The sequence below is a fragment of the Pleurodeles waltl genome, chromosome 7, assembly GCF_031143425.1.
Source record: "Pleurodeles waltl isolate 20211129_DDA chromosome 7, aPleWal1.hap1.20221129, whole genome shotgun sequence".
Lineage (NCBI taxonomy): Eukaryota > Metazoa > Chordata > Amphibia > Caudata > Salamandridae > Pleurodeles > Pleurodeles waltl.
The window spans coordinates 540,661,504-540,679,826 of record NC_090446.1 but is presented as its reverse complement, the minus strand read 5'-3'; the positions used below and the strand labels follow the sequence as shown (position 1 = coordinate 540,679,826).

Sequence of the window (18,323 nt, the reverse complement as noted above, 5' to 3'; positions counted from 1 at the left end):
CTACAAAGCCTGTATGTACAGTTTCACTGCAATGTCAACTTGGGATTCAAAACATCTTGCCAAGCCTTAAACCTCTCTTTTGTTACACATACAACACCCCTAATGTAGACCCAAGGTATCCCCATGGGGCAGGGTGCGATGTAATTAAAAGTAAGGGCATATACTTTTTAGTTTTACATGCCCTGGTAGAGAAAAAATCCCAAACTTGTTTTTCACTACTCTGAGGCCTACACCTCTCATACGATAACATTTGGGATTCCTTAATACATTTAATAAGGGTAATTCCTGATTGGAAGGAGGTAGAGCTCTCATGTTTAGTACCTATGGAATTGTAATGATAAATCCTCTTTAATGATAAAATCAAATTTATCATTACGATTTTACAAATGCCTCTTTTAGAAGGTTGATGATTTTATGCTCTTAGCCCTGTGTGCCTGCTGTCTGTCTCCAATACACATCTGCTGTGGGTGACAACTGGGCCTTGTGCATTCCCTTTAGGCAGCCACACACAATCGGAGATTAGGTTTGACTTGAGTGGACTTAATGGGCTATTAACTGACTTGATGGGGGAGGCGAAGCTTAGCACTACCTCAGTTACAACTGACTAGGCTTGTCCTGTCCACACCCAATGGGGCTTAACAACCCTGCATTGTTACTCCAGTCAGCTTAAATCTAGGACAGGGGAGGCAGGGCATCTGTTCAGTTCAAAGGCATGCCTCTAGGAGCTTCTCCCATCCTCCAGAACCAAGGCACCAAAGCATAAATACTGGACCTCAGACACCACCACTTCAGTAAACTTCAGCACCTGTGGATACTCTGCCAGGAAGCTGTGCTGCTGAAAGGGCTGCCACTCTGCTGGACTGCTACTTTACTGCCTCCTGCTTTGCTGTGCTGACCTGTGCCTGCTGCCCTCTTGCCTGGGACTGCGAAGGACTGGACCTGCATCTCTACAACCAAGAGCCAAAAGCAACTCCAAGGGCCAGCTGAAGGGCCTCCTAATTTCTGAAGTCTTAGGGATACAAAAGACTTCCAACCAAATTGCTTCTGCAACTGGATTCTGCCATTTGTGAGTGTGCCCTGCCAAGAGGTACCACCCCAGTCCTGGACCCTTGGAAGTGGGCCTAAGGGGCTCTGCCTTCTGTGGCCCTCAATGGAACTGCTGCAAGGCCTCCGAAAGCAACACTAAGCAGACTACACACCAGGATTTAAGGTATTGTGTTATGTGGGCCTGAGTGGGTCCCTGTATCTGGCCTGTGCTCCATGGCATTTGGCCTGAACTCTTGACTTTACCCCGGTCTGGCGCAGCCAGATAACCACAGTTGCCACTTTGCGGTTTTGGGTGCTATTTTCACCTAAAAATTTAACATTGCATATCTCACGTTCTTCTTATTGGATTGTCGTCATTTTGTTCTTGTTCTACTCAGATAAATATTCTTTATGCTTCTAACCTGGTGTGGAGTCCTTTATGTGCTGTATTCACTATGTTACTGTAATTTAAGTGTTGCAAAAATACTTTACACATTGCCTCTTAAGTTAAGCGTGACCGCTCTGTGCCAAGCTACCAAAGGGCGCAGGTTAATTTAGAGTGTATATCTGACTTAATTTGACTAGGATTGTGGTCCCTACTTGGACAGGGTGCATACCTCTGCCAACGAGAGACCTAATTTCTAACACAAGTCATCACCTGATTTGATGCAGAGGCGGAAGGCCCACAGAGCAACACCACACAGTCCTTGGATCAAACTGAGAAGGTAAAACTTTCAGTGGGACGATCCTGGTCCTGCAGCCGGGCGTTGCACTCCATCACAGCTTGCCTGAACTTCTGACTTAGTCCCTCTCTTGAGCAACAGATACACACAGTTGGCACTTCACAGCTTCTGGTACTATTTTTAACCCTAAACTTTACAAGATTATAGCTCCAGTTCTACAGATTGGAATTGTGTCATTTTTATATCATTTTAATTATTACATTATTCTCTATTTCTCTAAATTGTTTTGGGATTTTTCTGGTGTTGTGTTTTCACTTTATGCTGATCTTTTATTGTTTGAGTACTGTATGAAGACTTTAAACATTGCAGTTCAGTTTTGTACCAAGCTACCAGAGAGTTCAGCACAGGTTTATTTAGTGTGTTTTGTGGTTCAATCTAACAAGGATTTTGATTATTATTTGAGGTGGGTTCGAAATCCCTTCAACAAATAGTCCCAATTCCTTACATGAAATGTGAAAATTGTGTACCATGGGGTGGGGCATTCTGAGTTTTTCTGTTGATTTTTCAGTTTGATGAGGTTTTGAAGTTTGATTCATGCAGTACGGATTTCAGGGACTCTTCTTTACAATACATCCACCCAATTCACTACTGGAGGTTCTTTAGCTCCCTAGATGTGCAAAAACAGACCTGCCATGGTTGCTATAAATTTCTGAAAGATACGCTGTATTTTATGTCCATCTGTGCTTGACACTTTGTAATTTCCAAGTTACCCATTGAGAAGGCTGAAACAATAATATCTACCACAATGTCATAATCCAATTCAGATAAAAGGCTTAGTTATTCATGCTACTTAAGTGTTTCATTCCATGATTAGAATACCAAACCTTTGGGTCAACACATATATTGTTGCTATAGGTCGGTGCCATTAGCTTTTAAAGCGTTCAGAGAGCCAAAGTTGATGGCAGGACTGGCTGTGCAATTCTTCTTTCCATCCTGGGTCAACCAGGTAATGCAACATCTAGGAAAAAAGGTGCTGGGTACATCAGCAATTGGGCACTAGGGGCCAGATGTACTAACAACTGGTTGCAATTTGTGGCCAGTAATTTTGCAACCAGTGTGGTAATTTATGAACCTCCCTATGTACAATGTACTTTGCATTTCAACCTACCTCATGAATATTAATGCAGTAAGTTGCAAATTGTAAACCACTAGGAATCGCATTCATCACAGGGATGGCAGCCTGCTGAGGTCAGCAGACCACCATCTTTGTGATTAATTTTAAATAAATTAAACACAATTTACCTGAAAGAGTGTAGTTTCATTTTTTCAGAGTTGGCTGTGGTCAGAATAATTGCTAACTCTTAAAAAATGATTTTGTCAACATTCACAAACGAGAAGGGGTCCCTTGGGGACCCCTTTCTCTTCGAAAATGGCTTAGCATGTAATGTTCTGTGACTGGAACTTATTTGCAAAATATTACTACATACCCAATCTAATTTGAAATTTGAAAGGGACACCCTAAACACGTTGCTTCCAAATTCCGAATCGGTAACCCAAATTGTGGTTTGTTAGCTTGCTAACGATTCGCAAATTGTAATTTGTACATACATACTGCATTTTTGCGTGCCTATGCCATCATTCCAGAAATCTCTAAGTAGAATACTGAATTTAGTTGAGAATAATGCCCAGATCTATACTTAAAGCACAAGATCGCATAAAGACAGAGGATGAATAGAGAAAAGGGCGGGACATTCTACTGATTCACGTAGAAACACCTGTGATTGACCTTTGCAAATTGCCATGTTCCTTGCAGAGAAAATGGCAACACATTATCATTTCCCAGCTGGACGGTCCTGGGGCTCTTAGAATGAACAGTTGCTCCGTTCCTGACAATCTGGGCTACCATACATGTAGGTAAAGGGTATACTATACAGTCTTGTATTTGTGCTTTATGGTTAGGTCTCAAAAATGGAAAATAAAGTTTAAAAAAATGAATTTGTGTCTTCCTTTTTTGCAATTACTTGAACAAGAACTGCTTAATGTGTACAACAGGGCCTGAGCTGGCAAATATTTTTTTGTAAGAGAGTGATGACAATCTAATAATAACCAGTGCACTTCATCAAATTTCAGTACAATTATAAATTATGACATATTTGTACATGTGAAAATATTGGATCTCATGATTTTTTAAGGTGAGTTTCTTCACCTTTCAGGCTACGGTGCGGGAATAACGGGAGCGCTAGGTGAAGTCGCAAGACAGGCCTGCTGGGATAACATTTGAAAAATGTGTACTTGGACTGCCCACGAGACCTAAAGCATCCGGAGTGAGAGTGTAATTCATGAACTTAGCTTTACTGCCGGCGAAACACCTGCTCTCTAGAAGATGGAAATCCCCATTGGTCCCAAAAATAAAAGACTGGCGGGAGGAGGTTCATTGTTGAGGTCTGGTAAAAGGTATGGCCCTTAGGCGGGAAGAATATAGGGGGCTGCGCAAATCGCCCATCTCCATGGAATGGGATTTGCTGCTGGAGGGCTTTAAGGCAGAAGATCCTGTTCCCTGAGGAATCACTGAATACCAGCGAGGTTGTCCTTATGAGTCCAGCACTAAATACACCCTGGGATAGCTGTGTGAGCAGAGCCTCCAATACCACCGGTTCCACCAGGTCCAGAATTGGACTACACCACACATGCATGTACTTCTCCTCCTTCTGGTTCTGAGAGGCTGCTCTTAAGTGACACATCTAGGGTTTTTGTTTGATTTGGTGTCAGAGTGGGGGGCTGCTATGTTGCTTAATCTTTGTTTTTTTCCTGCATTGGCTTGAACATGAATGGACTTAGATGCCATACTCATGGCACTTTCTACATCTATTGACTCCAACCGTTTGTACTCATTCGCTACCTGGAAAGTCATTCTCCTGAACTGTCTACTATTGATAAAAGTGCAATAAAGTCTGTGTTAAAAACAATTATGCTTTAAGGTAGTTATCCTGGATCTAGATAGATTTGCTTCCTCATTTCAAAGCCCTTTGGCGTGAGAAAAACACCCTCATGATTCAGTACCCAATTTCTAAAATACTAATAATAATAAGTGCGAGGGCCAATGTTTTTATAATCAGTCTGCAGCTGAGCCTGCTGAATGTTGGGGTTCCTGAATACCAACCCTTCCCAGTCTTCATTGTACTTCAAGCTTCTTTCTGCCACCAACCTACTCTTCCTGTCGCTTTATCTCAGTCCTACAGGTTGGTTTTCATCCATTCTTTTTTTCCTGTCCTACAATTTTCCTATCTTTCTCTTACCCCTTCTTTCTGCCTTATCTGCCTCTCTCTCATGTGCACTCGGTCAAAGTCTGAAGATGAACAATATGTTCTAGTTTTCACAAATAAGCACCATAGCTTACCATCTGAATCCAGTTGTATAAAATAAACATTGTTTGCCCCTAGCTGTGCACTGGTTTTTATTTTTACCAAATACATACCTAACTGCAGAAAATGGTAACCTGAGTTCACACCATGCCTGAAATTTCAGATACAATTACACATTTCGAATCGTCCTACCAAAAAACAAAAAAACTCAGTTTGAGGTGGGCCAATAGTCAGGAACACATGCTTTGGGGAGACCTGGCTTTAAATGATAACTATAGCATAAGGTGTCTCAAGGTGAACAGACATGCAACCCCCCCCATGGTGTCTATAAAAACAAAGGGACCGGAGTGTGAGATTTTAAAAACCACAACACATTTGGTGGTATTTTTTAAAGTACTGAAAGTATTTTTCCTTATCTGCTATCCCAGATAGGTAATATTACATTGTGCCATTAAAACCATAGTGAGAAAGAAATACTGTGATTTTTTTCAGAAAATGAATGCTAAGTGGTGTTTTGAAAATAAAACACTTCTCGGAAATAAAGTATTCTCCATGAAGTTATTTTTGAGAAAAATGTATGGTACATACTCAATTTCTAGGCACATTTTAATAACCATTGATGATAAGTGAATGAGTTTTAACAGCAGTTTGAAACCGACTGGCATGGTTTTGAGTACACAGACATGGTGCATACAAAGTTATGGTACCACAGTGCTGACTGTTCCTGGTTCCTGCCTGAGAGACCCCAATTGAACAGTCAGCATGACAGAAAGATGAGGTAGGCATAGGTTGTTGGGGGAGCTTAGATACACCTCAGGCAGTGAGTGTGGCAATATGCCACTTCCACAGCTGTCAGGCTTCCCAGTTCCATGTGAAATGTGCTACTCCATGCCAGGTTGTTTTTCATTGAACTCTGGGACTTGTAGTCTTATTTTACACTGGAATAAACAGGATTATAAGTCTCAAAATATATAGAAAAAATCTGCACTGGAGCAGCACATTGCAACTGGCAGGGCTGCACTTCCACTATATACAAGGAGCCAGAACTAGCCAGGCAGCCAGCTGCTCATAGTTCTAGAGCCCTAGGGCTATTGCTTAATTTGTGCGGGTGTTTGGAGTTGGCAGGCACTAGCACCCATTTTTGTGGACAGAGAATACATTTTTATCATCATACTCTGACCTAGACCAAAAGAGGGAGTGATACCGAAGGTCAATGAGAAAGATAGGGAAATAGTAACTGAGGGGGATAGCAGAGATTAAATTTGGGGGTGGGCGTAACTGGCACAATTGCCTCTAATGTAATTACAAGTAGTTACCCCAAAATTACTCATAATTACTTGTAATTATGCGAGGAGTGTAATCCAGCATTTAGCACACTTTTCTGAGCACAAAACGTACCCTTGTGTCCAGAATGGACCAAAAGATGCATTTTGTGCTTAGTCAATAGCCCTAAATGCTACAGGTCATGAACAGCAGCAGCCAGTAGCCACTCACGCTCTCTAAGTTCATTGTTCATGTCCTCTTGGAGTAGGATTACTCTTAATTACTCTTAATTACTCCAGCAGGTGTAATTGCATAATTGAGGTAATTTCTCGAATTACTCCAGCGTAATTACAATTTCTCCTATTACTAATAAAAATTACCCAGCAACGGTACGAAAAGAAAATGGGAAGTTAGGGTATCAGTCATAGAAGAAAGAGGTACAAATTGGGATCAAAACTAGGCAGCCTTTGGTGTTCGACAGGCCTGGCATTCAGTAATGTTGTGACAGATTCCTATGTAACACCTTTTGGCCCTGCACTCATATTTACAAAACATGATTGGATCCCAAACCACTGACAGGGTAGGGTAGTAATACATTTTTTGTGAAGATCTTCACTCTGTACTGGTCTCTTTCTCTTCCAATTTAAATGATGATGAATACTCAAGCAACAATATAACCTGTACAGTCTGATTGAAGGCTTCCTTACTTTACTTTGACACTAGAAAGCCTATGGCTTCACGCAATGCTTGAACCCAAAATGGTGCCTTCGGTTGGTTGAAGCATAATTCTGGCTATTGTGGGCAGTGCTGATGAGTGATTGTGTTTGGAAGCTGATACACTGCCTTGTTGTCCCAAGAATAACAATTAGTAAGTATTGCTGATGAACAGCACTTGCCAACGTTATGCTCTCTGGATTTAAAGGGCAGTTAAGAACAATGTTTTTTGGTTGTGGCTTTGGTTATGGCTATAGAATTGTTTCTTGTGGATCTATGATCCAAGTACCCATGGTCTTCGATTCTATCTCACAGGCCTAGTCTTAATTTCCACACATTAGTACACCTGTGCCCTTTGGTTCCAGTGTCAATGACCTTATAGAACTTTCACTGTCCTTCTTAGTGACACTGTGTGCCTATATTCCCAGGCCCCAGTGTCAGGGATGCAATATGTCTCCCAATGTCAGTGCTAGTCACAATGTCCATGTCAGTGTCCCTACATCATTGTCCAAATTTCAGTGCCCCTGTAACATTGCCAGTATTCCCATGTCAATCTTTGCCAGTTTGTGTCCCCATGCCAGTGTCCCAGTGTTGATATGCGCATTTTATTGGCAGTGTCATTGTCCCAGTGTCACTATTTCAATGGCAGCGTCCCATGTAACTTTAAGTGTCCAATCAGTATCTTGGACTATGTATGAGTGGCAGCAATGGACCTCTTTTCATACGTGCTGGTGTTCCACTGTCAAGATTAATAACCTTGTGTTCCTGTGTCAATGTAGCCATATCACTGCTCTTGTGTCTGTGGCTCGGTGTCAACATACCTGTGTCGGTGTCCCCACTATCAGTATTCATATGCAAGTGTTGGTGTCTTTATATGTGTCTCCCTAGTAGTTTCTCTGTGTCTGTTCTGATGTTCTATTGTCAGCCACCCAGTATCAGTGTCTCCTTGATGGTGACTGGTGTGCCACTTTCTAGTGTTAGTATCTATACTTTGTAGCATCCTGCTTCAATGTTCAAGTGCTGATGCTTTTGTGTCACTGCCTCAGCATTAGTATTTGAGGACTTGTGGGTGTTCTTGGGTTAGTGTCACTATGGCAGTATTAGTGCATATGTCTCAGTGCCCCTCCCTGGTAATATTTCAGTATCAAGGCCAGTGCCCCTATTTGTTTATCTACCAACTATCAGTGCTCCGGTGTTAGTGTCCCAATATCAATGTCCCCATGTCAACTTGTTTGTGTCATTGCCTGTGTGCCAATAGCAGCATCCCTTTATCAGTGTCTGTGACCGTTTCCTCTTGCCCCAGTGTCTGTGTTCCCAGGCAGTGTCATTGTGCAGTAACCCTTGGAGTGTTACAGTGCCCAAAGGCCATGTTAGTTTCTAAGTATCAGTAGCAACGTCTGTGTGGCGGTAAGGTGTTCTTGTGTCAGTACCTCAATGTTAATGACCCACGTCAGCAACCACAGGTCAGTACCACAGGTGTGAGATCCTCCAGTCACTGCCTGTGTATTAGTGTTCTGTGACATTTCATTGTCCTGTGATTGTATACAAACATCTTGCTCTTATTGTAAAACTTTAGTCACATCACATGTAATATTCTGTGTATGTTTGGTATTTGTTTGGCATTGTCTGGAATATTCCCATAACGCTGACTGCAGACTACATTCTCCTTCCCTGTTATTAAATCTAATACTTGCAGCCATACACGTGTTTCATTTGCAAAATAGAGTTAGTCCTGCACAATTAGTTTTGTATTCATGGTTTAATTAAGCTTTCATTTCTTCTTGTTAATGTTGACGTATTGGCTCTCATTATACTAATAAGACTGCTGAATTTGGGCGGCAGCACCACTAGGATGTGGGGATCTGAATCCAGTTCTCTTTCTGCCAGCTAGCAGTATCTCACCAGCACCTACATGTGGCGGTGGTTTGTGGCAGCTGTACACATGACATTCTGATTTCTCAGGGTAAATCGTGATGAAGCAGATCTCATCCTTTTCTCTCAGTTACATTTGTCTGACATATGCAAAGACAAATAGAAGCAGAAATTGGTTGAATATGATTTATTGAAACAAGTGTGTTCTAGATAAAAAGCATGAACTACAATGATTAGGATGATAAAACATGACAATAAAAATACTGTTACAAGGAAAATAAAACAGCTGCTTTGCAGCACAAGATAGCATTTGCACTAGAAAGTAAACCCCTTTCATATACTTTGTGTATACACAAATCTGCCCCAATGTTTTCCCTAAAGAGAGAAAGAGACCCACTTCAAAAAAGAGAAAGTTGACAAGTAAAGCATGCGTTTCAGTGATGCATATATTACAGTGACTCATACAGTATCATGATTATCTTCTATATCACTCAAAGGCCTATATTTATACTTTTTTTGCGCCACATTTGCATCATTTTTTTTTTACACAAATTCGGTGCAAACCTAACTCCATATTTATATTTTGAGGTTAGAAACGTCAAAATATAGGAGTTTGTACCATTTTTTGGATGAGTGAACCTACCTTGCGTCAATGAGATGCAAGGTAGGCATTCCCATCCAAAAAATGGTGCTATCCCCATAGCCCCATATTTATCCCCCATGCTAAAATGATGCACGGGTGGCAGGAGGGGCTAAATAATGGTGCTAAGCTTGCTGGGTCAGACCAGGCGTTAGGGGACCTGTGGACCCAATTCCATGGTACATTACCATGGAATGGGTCTACAGGTGCCCTCGCCAAGGCCCAGGAACAACCCTACCCGCACCATAGGGCCACCAGAGGATGGGGTATCCCATCCCAGGTAAGTCCAGTTTCTTTTAAAAAAATCATTTTTTGCCATTGGGGTCTCTAACTTGGGGCCCCTTGCATGGCACACAGTGCAATGGCCATGCCCATGGGACACTTGTCCCCTTTGCTGCCTATTGGAGGGGTGGGCATGACTCCTGTCTTTCGTAAGACAGGAGTCATGATTCTGATGTTTGTGTGCCAGGAAATGGCACTGATCTCGTTAGATGCATTTTTTTTGCCTCTAACTAGGCTAGCGTCATTTTCTGACGCACAACCCACTCCTTCCCTACCGCCAACCCCACCAGGCTAGCATCTTCTTCTAAGACTCTAGCGCAAGTTTAGCACTGGCTTGCACCATTCAATAAATACGGTGCCCGCCTGGCATTGTGAAATGACGCAGGCCAGTGCTGAACTTTTTGCCACAAAACTGCGTTAGCGCAGTTTTGCGGCAAAAAGTATAAATAATGGGCCTCATTTTTGTAATTGACCATCCAGGAGCAATTTCACTTGACCTAAAAATCAAGGAATAGGTTTGACGTTTGTTTCACAATGTAGAACTGCCTAATGCTGAACACATTCTGAGGTTAGGGATTAATATGAGCTAAGAATTTGTTTTGATAACTTTCTCTTGGCCTTGACCAGTGAGCCTTGCCTGCTGGCAGTTGCATTGGGAGGGTAAGCATTATTATGGGGTGCCTGACCAGTCCAGGTCCATGTTGGCTACAACCCTGGTTTAAGGAACTTAAGGAACAAGTCTTTGATGGTGAGCTTGCCACAGCTGCACACCTTCCATTTAGTAATGATTGTGTCTCTTAATCTAGGGTGATGCGCAATCAAGGGACTCAAAAGCAATGCGTGCCAACCTCTGTGACTGTCATTGAGCCTCTCCATGCACACCACCTGTAGCAGAAGGAGGACATGTTGGTCATAGATATGATGCCTGACCAGCTTCAGGAGTGAGGATATTAGTATCTGTAGCCTGTTCACACTTCTCAAACAAACAAATGTTGACTGACCAGGTATCATCTTAACTTTTATACAACCTGGCTCCTTATTTCTTTGCATCTTTAGAAGTGTGAATTTTTACATGTGCTGCACATGGTGGCTCAGGCTATACCGGGTGCTGGCCATGTCTCCTGATGCTGCTATTGTGGAATAATTCACCGTCACTTGCTTTACACATGTTCTTAGACTTCATCTTTCTCCATCAATTACACATTCCATGATGGGGGGCAAAGTTTCGCAGGACTACTACCTTTAAATTTACTGTTGTAAGACAACCTGAAGGTTTTCCCTTTTCATGAGCTTCTCAAAACACTTTGAAAACTCATGTTAGCAGGTATCTCCTACATATTTGAGAGTTCACTTTTTTAAGCTCCATTGGGTGGACGCATTGCATTTGATTTTTGAGCTGTTTGTGACATTTTATTATTCTATATGGAACGTTTGAAATAAGTGTATTTTCTTTTAGGTCACTGCTAGGGCTGGAGTTAGGCACTTTACCACAGATTAGTTTAGCAGCATATTGTTAGAAAATGGGTTTTTGGTTGGCAGTCAGGATACCCCCTGTGCAAGCAAGAACCCGCACTCTAGTCAGGGTAAGTCACACACAATCCACATTATCCTGTGCCCACCCTGTGGGTGCTTGGCACGAACAGTCAGGCTTAACTTAGAAGGCAATGTGTAAAGTATTTGTGCAATAAATCAAACAATAACACAATATAGCACCACAAAAATACACCACCCAGTGTTTAGAAAAATATATAATATTTATCTGGATAATTGCAGGTCAAAACGAATAAAGATGCAATATGAAATTGTAGAGATATCACTGAAAAGTGATATAAAGTGTCTTAAGTCTTTAAAAAGCAAACAAAGTCTCTTTCAAGCACAAAGTACCTGGTTTTAAGTGGAAAATCTCCGCAAAGGGCCGCAGAGGAAGAGATACATGGAAAAATGGTGTGTGCGTCGATTTCTCCCCTGCACACACAGAGTTGCGTCGTTATTTTTCACGCGGGGAAGTCGGGCGTCGTTTTCCGGCACGCGGACAGTCTCCTTCTGTGGTTCACGGGATTACCAGATGTCCCGGGGTCTGTGCGTGGAATCCTAGGCTTGTTTTCCGGCTGCGCGTCGTTCCGGTGGGCTGTGCGTTGAATCTTCTCCCTCACCGCAGGCGTTGCGTCGATTTCTTCTCTGAAGTCGGGCAGTGTTGTCCAGACGAGGCCATGTGTCGAAGTTCAGGTCGCACCGCAGGCGTCGCGTCGAGCGGCGTCTTTCCGGATCGGCGTGCAGTGAATTTTTCACTGCGGAGCAAGCTGTGCGTCGAATTTTTTGGCGCACAAGGCGTCCAAATTAAAAAGAGAAGTCTTTTTGGTCCTGAGACTTCAGGCAACAGGAGGCAAGCTCTATCCAAGCCCTTGGAGAGCACTTCAGCAGCAAGGCAAGAGTTCAGCAAGGCAGCAAGGCAGCAGGGCAACAGCAAGGCAGCAGTCCTTTGTTGAAAGCAGTCAGGTGAGTCCTTTTGGCAGCCAGGCAGTTCTTCTTGGCAGGATGCAGGTTCTGGTTCAGGTTTCTTCTCCAGCAAGTGTCTGATGAGGTAGGGCAGAGGCCCTGTTTTATACCCAAATGTGCCTTTGAAGTGGGGGAGACTTGAAAAAGTGTGGCTAAGAAGTGAACCAGGTCCCCTTTCAGTTCAATCCTGTCTGCCAGGGTCCCAGTAGGGGGTATGGCAGTCCTTTGTGTGAGAGCAGGCCCTCCACCCTCCCAGCCCAGGAAGACCCATTCAAAATGCAGATGTATGCAAGTGAGGCTGAGTACCCTGTGTTTGGGGTGTGTCTGAGTGAATGCACAAGGAGTTGTCAACTAAGCACAGCCAGACATGGATTGTAAGGCACAAAAAGATTTAAGTGCAAAGAAATGCTCACTTTCTAAAAGTGGCATTTCTAGAATAGTAATATTAAATCCAACTTCACCAGTCAGCAGGATTTGGTATTACCATTCTGGCCATACTAAATATGACCTTCCTACTCCTTTCAGATCAGCAGCTACCACTTCAATACTGTATGAGGGCAGCCCCAATGTTAGCCTATGAAGGGAGCAGGCCTCACAGTAGTGTAAAAACGAATTTAGGAGCTTTACACTACCAGGACATTTAAACTACACAGGTACATGTCCTGCCTTTCACCCACACAGCACCCTGCTCTAGGGGTTACTTAGGGCACACATTAGAGGTGACTTATTTGTGGAGAAAGAGGAGGTTTAGGCTTGGCAAGTACTTTTAAATGCCAAGCCGAGGTGACACAGTGAAACTGCACACACAGGCCTTGCAATGGCGGGTCTGAGACAAGGTAAAGGGGCTACTTAAGTGGGTGGCACAACCCGTGCTGCAGGCCCACTAGTAGCATTTAATCTACAGGCCCCAGGCACATATAGTGCACATTACTAGGGACTTATAAGTAAATTAAATAGTCCAATCAGGTATGATCCAAGGTTACCATGTTTAAAGGGAGAGACCATATGCACTTTAGCACTGGTTAGCAGTGATAAAGTGCGCAGAGTCTAAAAGCCAGCAAAAACAGTGTCCAAAAAGTGGAGGGAGGCAGGCAAAAAGTTAGGGGTGACCACCCTAAGGCTGTCAGGTCTAACACATATGCATTAAGATAATCTGTTGATGAACAGGTTCTTTTAGCCTATTAAAGTCTTTATAGTATTTGACAAAGTGTTTGCTCAGCAACAGAGTTTAAAGGATGAAATTAGGAGGATTTGCCTCTATTACAAGTATATTTTCCATTACTGATTTTTCAATAAAGATCTTTGATCAAGACTCTCATTAATATCAGTACCCTTGTTATGACGATTGATCACAACTATCAATAAGCAACGTTTCAGACCCACTCAATTAAAGCCCAGGAATCTCCCTTGGTAAACCTCCTTGCTTTACGATTTAACTACTGGGAGCTTTAGTTTAAGGTAACATTATGATAGAAGAAGTATTAAACCATCATGGTAAGCACATCGTCGTTCGCACATACATCTGGTAAGGGGTTGGAGTTTTCTATTAACTTATATGTCACATTATATTGTTTACATATAAACTCATAGGTTGGCCCTTGGTGTACTCCTTATTCTTACTTTATAGAACATTCCTTCACTTATTAATATTAATGGAGTCGATTGGACAGCACATTTTTTCAGACCTCAGACAGAAGGTTGGAAAGAGGTTTACTCCCCTCTTCCACCCTATCATCTGTGACCAGGACCAGGAACATGGTGACTTCAGACCTTTTGAGGCAGTTAACATGGGAAACATTTAGGGGGTTCTTGGTGGTCTTGAGATGCACCATGTAGGCGACTCACCCCTTTCCCTCCTTCGCCTCATAAGGACCTGACCAGCGGTATTGGATGCCCCGGCTATCCTGGCTCCATTATTCACACTTTTTGGCCAGGCTGAAACTCGACTAGAGTGGCCTTCTGGTCCTGGCATAGCTTCATTGCCTCCTAATACTAATGTGTTACAACCATCTGGGTCCAGTCTGATATCCCAATATAGATGAATCTTTTATCAAGGCAAAAGGAGGGAGAAGACACCATTGCTTGTGACCAACAATTCCACCCACCATGCAACTTGGCAGACAGATCACAAGCCAAGCAAGGTCAAGCTGGTTGTGCTGTTCTGAAATGCACACTGCCAGTCTGTGTCAGCCCACAGAGTTTATTAGGTTACCGACCCTTGGGTATGGGCACCCCCTGTACAGCCAATCACGGCTCTCTGGTTTCATTAGCCACACAACCCTACAGGAAGCTCATGCTTTTTCACCACCTTTACTTGCCCTCATCCTTTCAAGCAGTTAAGGTTTTTAGGGATGCAGTTTGCATAGCCTCCCATTTGTGTCTGATCATGGAGCCATAACATGCTTGGTCCTGAGAAGCCATACTCTCTTATGAAAAGTTGGGGCTATAGGTAGTTGAAAACCAATGAGATTTTACTCCTCTGTGAAATGCAAGGAAGACTGATTATAGTCTTGAAACCTTTGCATCTGGGGGTGCAGGACCTTTGGTTTAGGAAGTCAGTGGATAGCGGGTTCTATTCCAACTAGGTAGTCATGTGCTGTCATGTGGTGTGTCAGGACCGCAGAATTGGTGCACTCAAATTGGATAGCTAAGCTATTGCGTTTAACCAAATTACTCTTGTTAAACTGAGAAAGTTTAATAAGGGGTGGTGAAAATTAGAGACTTGTATACGGTATGGCACAATACTTAGCACAATAATGTCCAGTGAACATTTAATAGAATTAATAGGATACATTAGCTAAACTGAAATGGGTGAAACTAAAATATGCACAAATAATGAGAAAATGCATCTGTGCCTCACGTAGCCAAGCTGCAACCCCAGTAATTATTCTAGCTTCTTAGTGCTAGATACTAATTGTTTTGACATTGGCCCTATGGCTATTTTTATCCCAAGGGAGTAGTTCAGGATGACTTAGGGAACTTCACAAGGTCTTGGGTCTCAGAAGGAACTATACAATGGAGTCCCAAAGGTGGGCACAGTTACAAGTGCTGAAACACTACACTCAAGTTTGGTCTTTGAGCTATCGGAACCAAATACCACTTTGCCTGCCAAGTAGATTGATGGAGATATTGTGTCAGCTGCCGCTACTGACACCCCAAAGTGTCTTTTGCTTTAGGGACCTCTTTCATAGACTCTACTGATTGCAGACAAAAGGTTCAAGTGCTGAGACACACAGGACCAGAGATTCAGCGACCATAGGTCCATATCCCGAAGGGCTAGAAAGATTGCTTTAATGGTTCTTAAAACTCAACAAACTTCTCCAGTCACCAGAACCAAACTCTAATCGACTTAGATTTGAGTCAGATAGTCAAAGCCAAGCCGTAGCTGTACTTTGATGTTGTAGCTGGACTTTCATCACAGACTGTTATAACACACTATTTGGCATCCGTGATTCTCTTTGCAATGGAGTAAAAAAACGTTACTTAGCGAGCAAGCTTTTGTTGGGATGGTGAAAATACGCTCAGTATTTTAGATATAATCTTTTTTAAAAGGTGGCAGGTAGGTTTAAAAGCCATTGTGTTTAAAATCTGAATTCAGTGATTCACAAATCCTCTAAACCATACTTGAATTTTAAATCGAGTTGGCTAGTGAAAGCTTCGGTAGACAGTTTTTTCACCTTGAAATTTGTGACCTGATTACCAAACATGACAACTAAGCAGTGAAAAATGAACTGCACAGGAATGAGGAACTAAACACGAGTCTGACCCCAGTCTGTGGTAGGAGGGTCCCAGATACGTGGAAAACTTGAATAGACCAGGAAAACTGACAAACCTTTGCACAGGGGCGGCTCCTCCACTATGGCAGAGGAGCATCACCCCCGCCAGTAGCTACAAACCTTTCACAGTAAAAACGTAATAAACTATGTTTATTGCGTTTTTACTGCAAAAGGGGGGGGGGGGGCACTGGTGTGACAGGGACTAGTCCCACTCAGTGTGTACGTATGTCTAGCCAGCCATCTTGGGCCGGCCAAACATACACGTGCAGTAGGCTCTGTCCAACCTGGCACCGCAGTGCCGGATTGGAGAGAGCAGGCAGAGGGTTCCACTCTGCCTCGGAGTGCCCAGCCAGGGCACTCTGTCCAATCCTAATGCTGCTGTCATGCTGCTGGCAGTATGAGGGCAGTGGTAGGACTGGACACAGGGCAGGCTGGGAGCCTGAGCCTGTCCCTGCAGATGAGGAGCAGAGAGCAGTTCAGGTGGCGAGTGGAGGAAACAGGTAATTTTTTTTTTTTATTCATTTCTTTTTTTTGTGCTCCCCTGCTCGCGTCGCGCCGCCCCACCCCTTCTTCCTCCCGTGAGCCGCAACTGCTTTTGCGTGATACACAACTCAAGGCGCGATCGCCATCTAGACAGCTGCCACTTTAAGTAGTGTAATTATATGCCATTTTTGGAAAAAATAAGAGTTACCAATTACACAAAGCCTTCAAAAAGGACACAACGGGTGTGAGGCAGAGAGACAGAGATCAAGAGAGCCATAAAAAAAGACAGACAGGAACAGAGCCAAAGGTTGTCTGCAGGAGTTGTTGTAGTCAGGCCGTGGGAGCAACCCCTGCTGTGCTCAGTAATAGTCATGCACAGAGGGTTTGGGAATAATGTGTATTGTAAAAAATAGAAATTCACTGAAAAAAACACAGTTCAAAACTGAGGTCTGGTTCTGACTCAAATATGTATGACCACAGAAATTCACGTGTTATGGTATTCAATGCATTCACAGCATGCCATAACCTGCATCAGCAGCCATTCACAAAACTCACATTTGTGAACAGTCCTGGAAAAAAGTGTTTAAGAAAGGGTTACCCAGGCCAGACTCTGTGAGTTGGGGCATGTGTTGTGTTGGTTCCACACCAGACAATGAGAGGGATAGAGATAGAGCGATGCATAGATGGGCACCTTTGAATCTCATTTCTATTTCCAACATGTTCCCATTCTGTTACTCTTGCAATGCTTACATGTTTATTAGTTGTTTTGAAATCATAGGGCATATTTACATGAAACTGGTGCATCAGTGCTGATGCGCCAGTTTTTTTGCTTCACGACTGCCCTACCTAATGACACCACGGGTGCGCTGTATTTACAATACAGCACACCATGGCTCACATTAGGCAAATAGCACCAACATTTTTTGTGCTAGTGTGAAACTTTGGTGCACTAGCGTCAAACATTTTGACATTAGTGCAGCAAAGTGCTAGGATGCCCATTCATTAAAATGTGTGCGTCACTTTAACGCCTTCTTTGAGCAGGCGTTAAAAATGGCACCACATTTTTGCACCATTTTTGCAGGCCTCCTAACACCAGAACGCCCCCTGGCATACATTATGCTTGATGCAGGCATAATGTGTTGCAAGGGGTTGCAAAGCGCACAATGCATGCATTGCGCCACTTTGTAAATATGGCGCAGCAAAAATTGCCTCCTTGAGCCACATTAACGTATACAAAAATGACCCTAGTGTGGTGAAAGGAGGCGCTATGGCCTTGTAAATCTCGCCCCCTATTTTCTACTCTTTTGCATTGTTATAAACTTATATTTTATAAACTGTTATGTGATTGTCTGATTGATCTGTATTAACAAGAAATCTTTGATAGGGTTTAATAAGCTAAAATATATTAAATGGATGTGTTGTATAGGCAACATTGTAAAAGCGACAAAGTAGAGGTAAGTTGCCCAGGGGTCTTTTCGCACCATAGTCTCATTTTAGAAGTAGCAGAGAGAAGATGCTATGGCCCAGATTAATTGTGTCTTTTCATAAATCTTTCGTTATAACTCGTTTAATTTTAATGTCCATTGTCTACATGACAAAATAAATGTTTTCGTTTTTTGTTATGCCAACAGCGTATGAATCGACTCAAAGCTCAACCTCAGGTAAGCAAGTCATTAAGTATTACAGTTGTGATTTGTCATGAGATGAACATAAAATAAACCATATG

At 42.8% G+C, this 18,323-nt stretch overlaps 1 protein-coding gene across 4 annotated transcripts in view; it reads left to right on the top strand.

Moving 5' to 3' along the window:
* LOC138304315 (transmembrane protease serine 9-like) overlaps nucleotides 1–18,323 on the top strand; it is a 1,357,906-nt gene that overhangs the window by 151,319 nt on the left and 1,188,264 nt on the right. For all 4 annotated transcript variants that reach the window (XM_069244270.1, XM_069244271.1, XM_069244272.1 and 1 more), the window contains one exon: nucleotides 18,229–18,258. In XM_069244270.1, coding sequence (XP_069100371.1) covers nucleotides 18,229–18,258 — 30 coding nt within the window. The remainder of the gene's footprint in view (nucleotides 1–18,228; nucleotides 18,259–18,323) is intronic.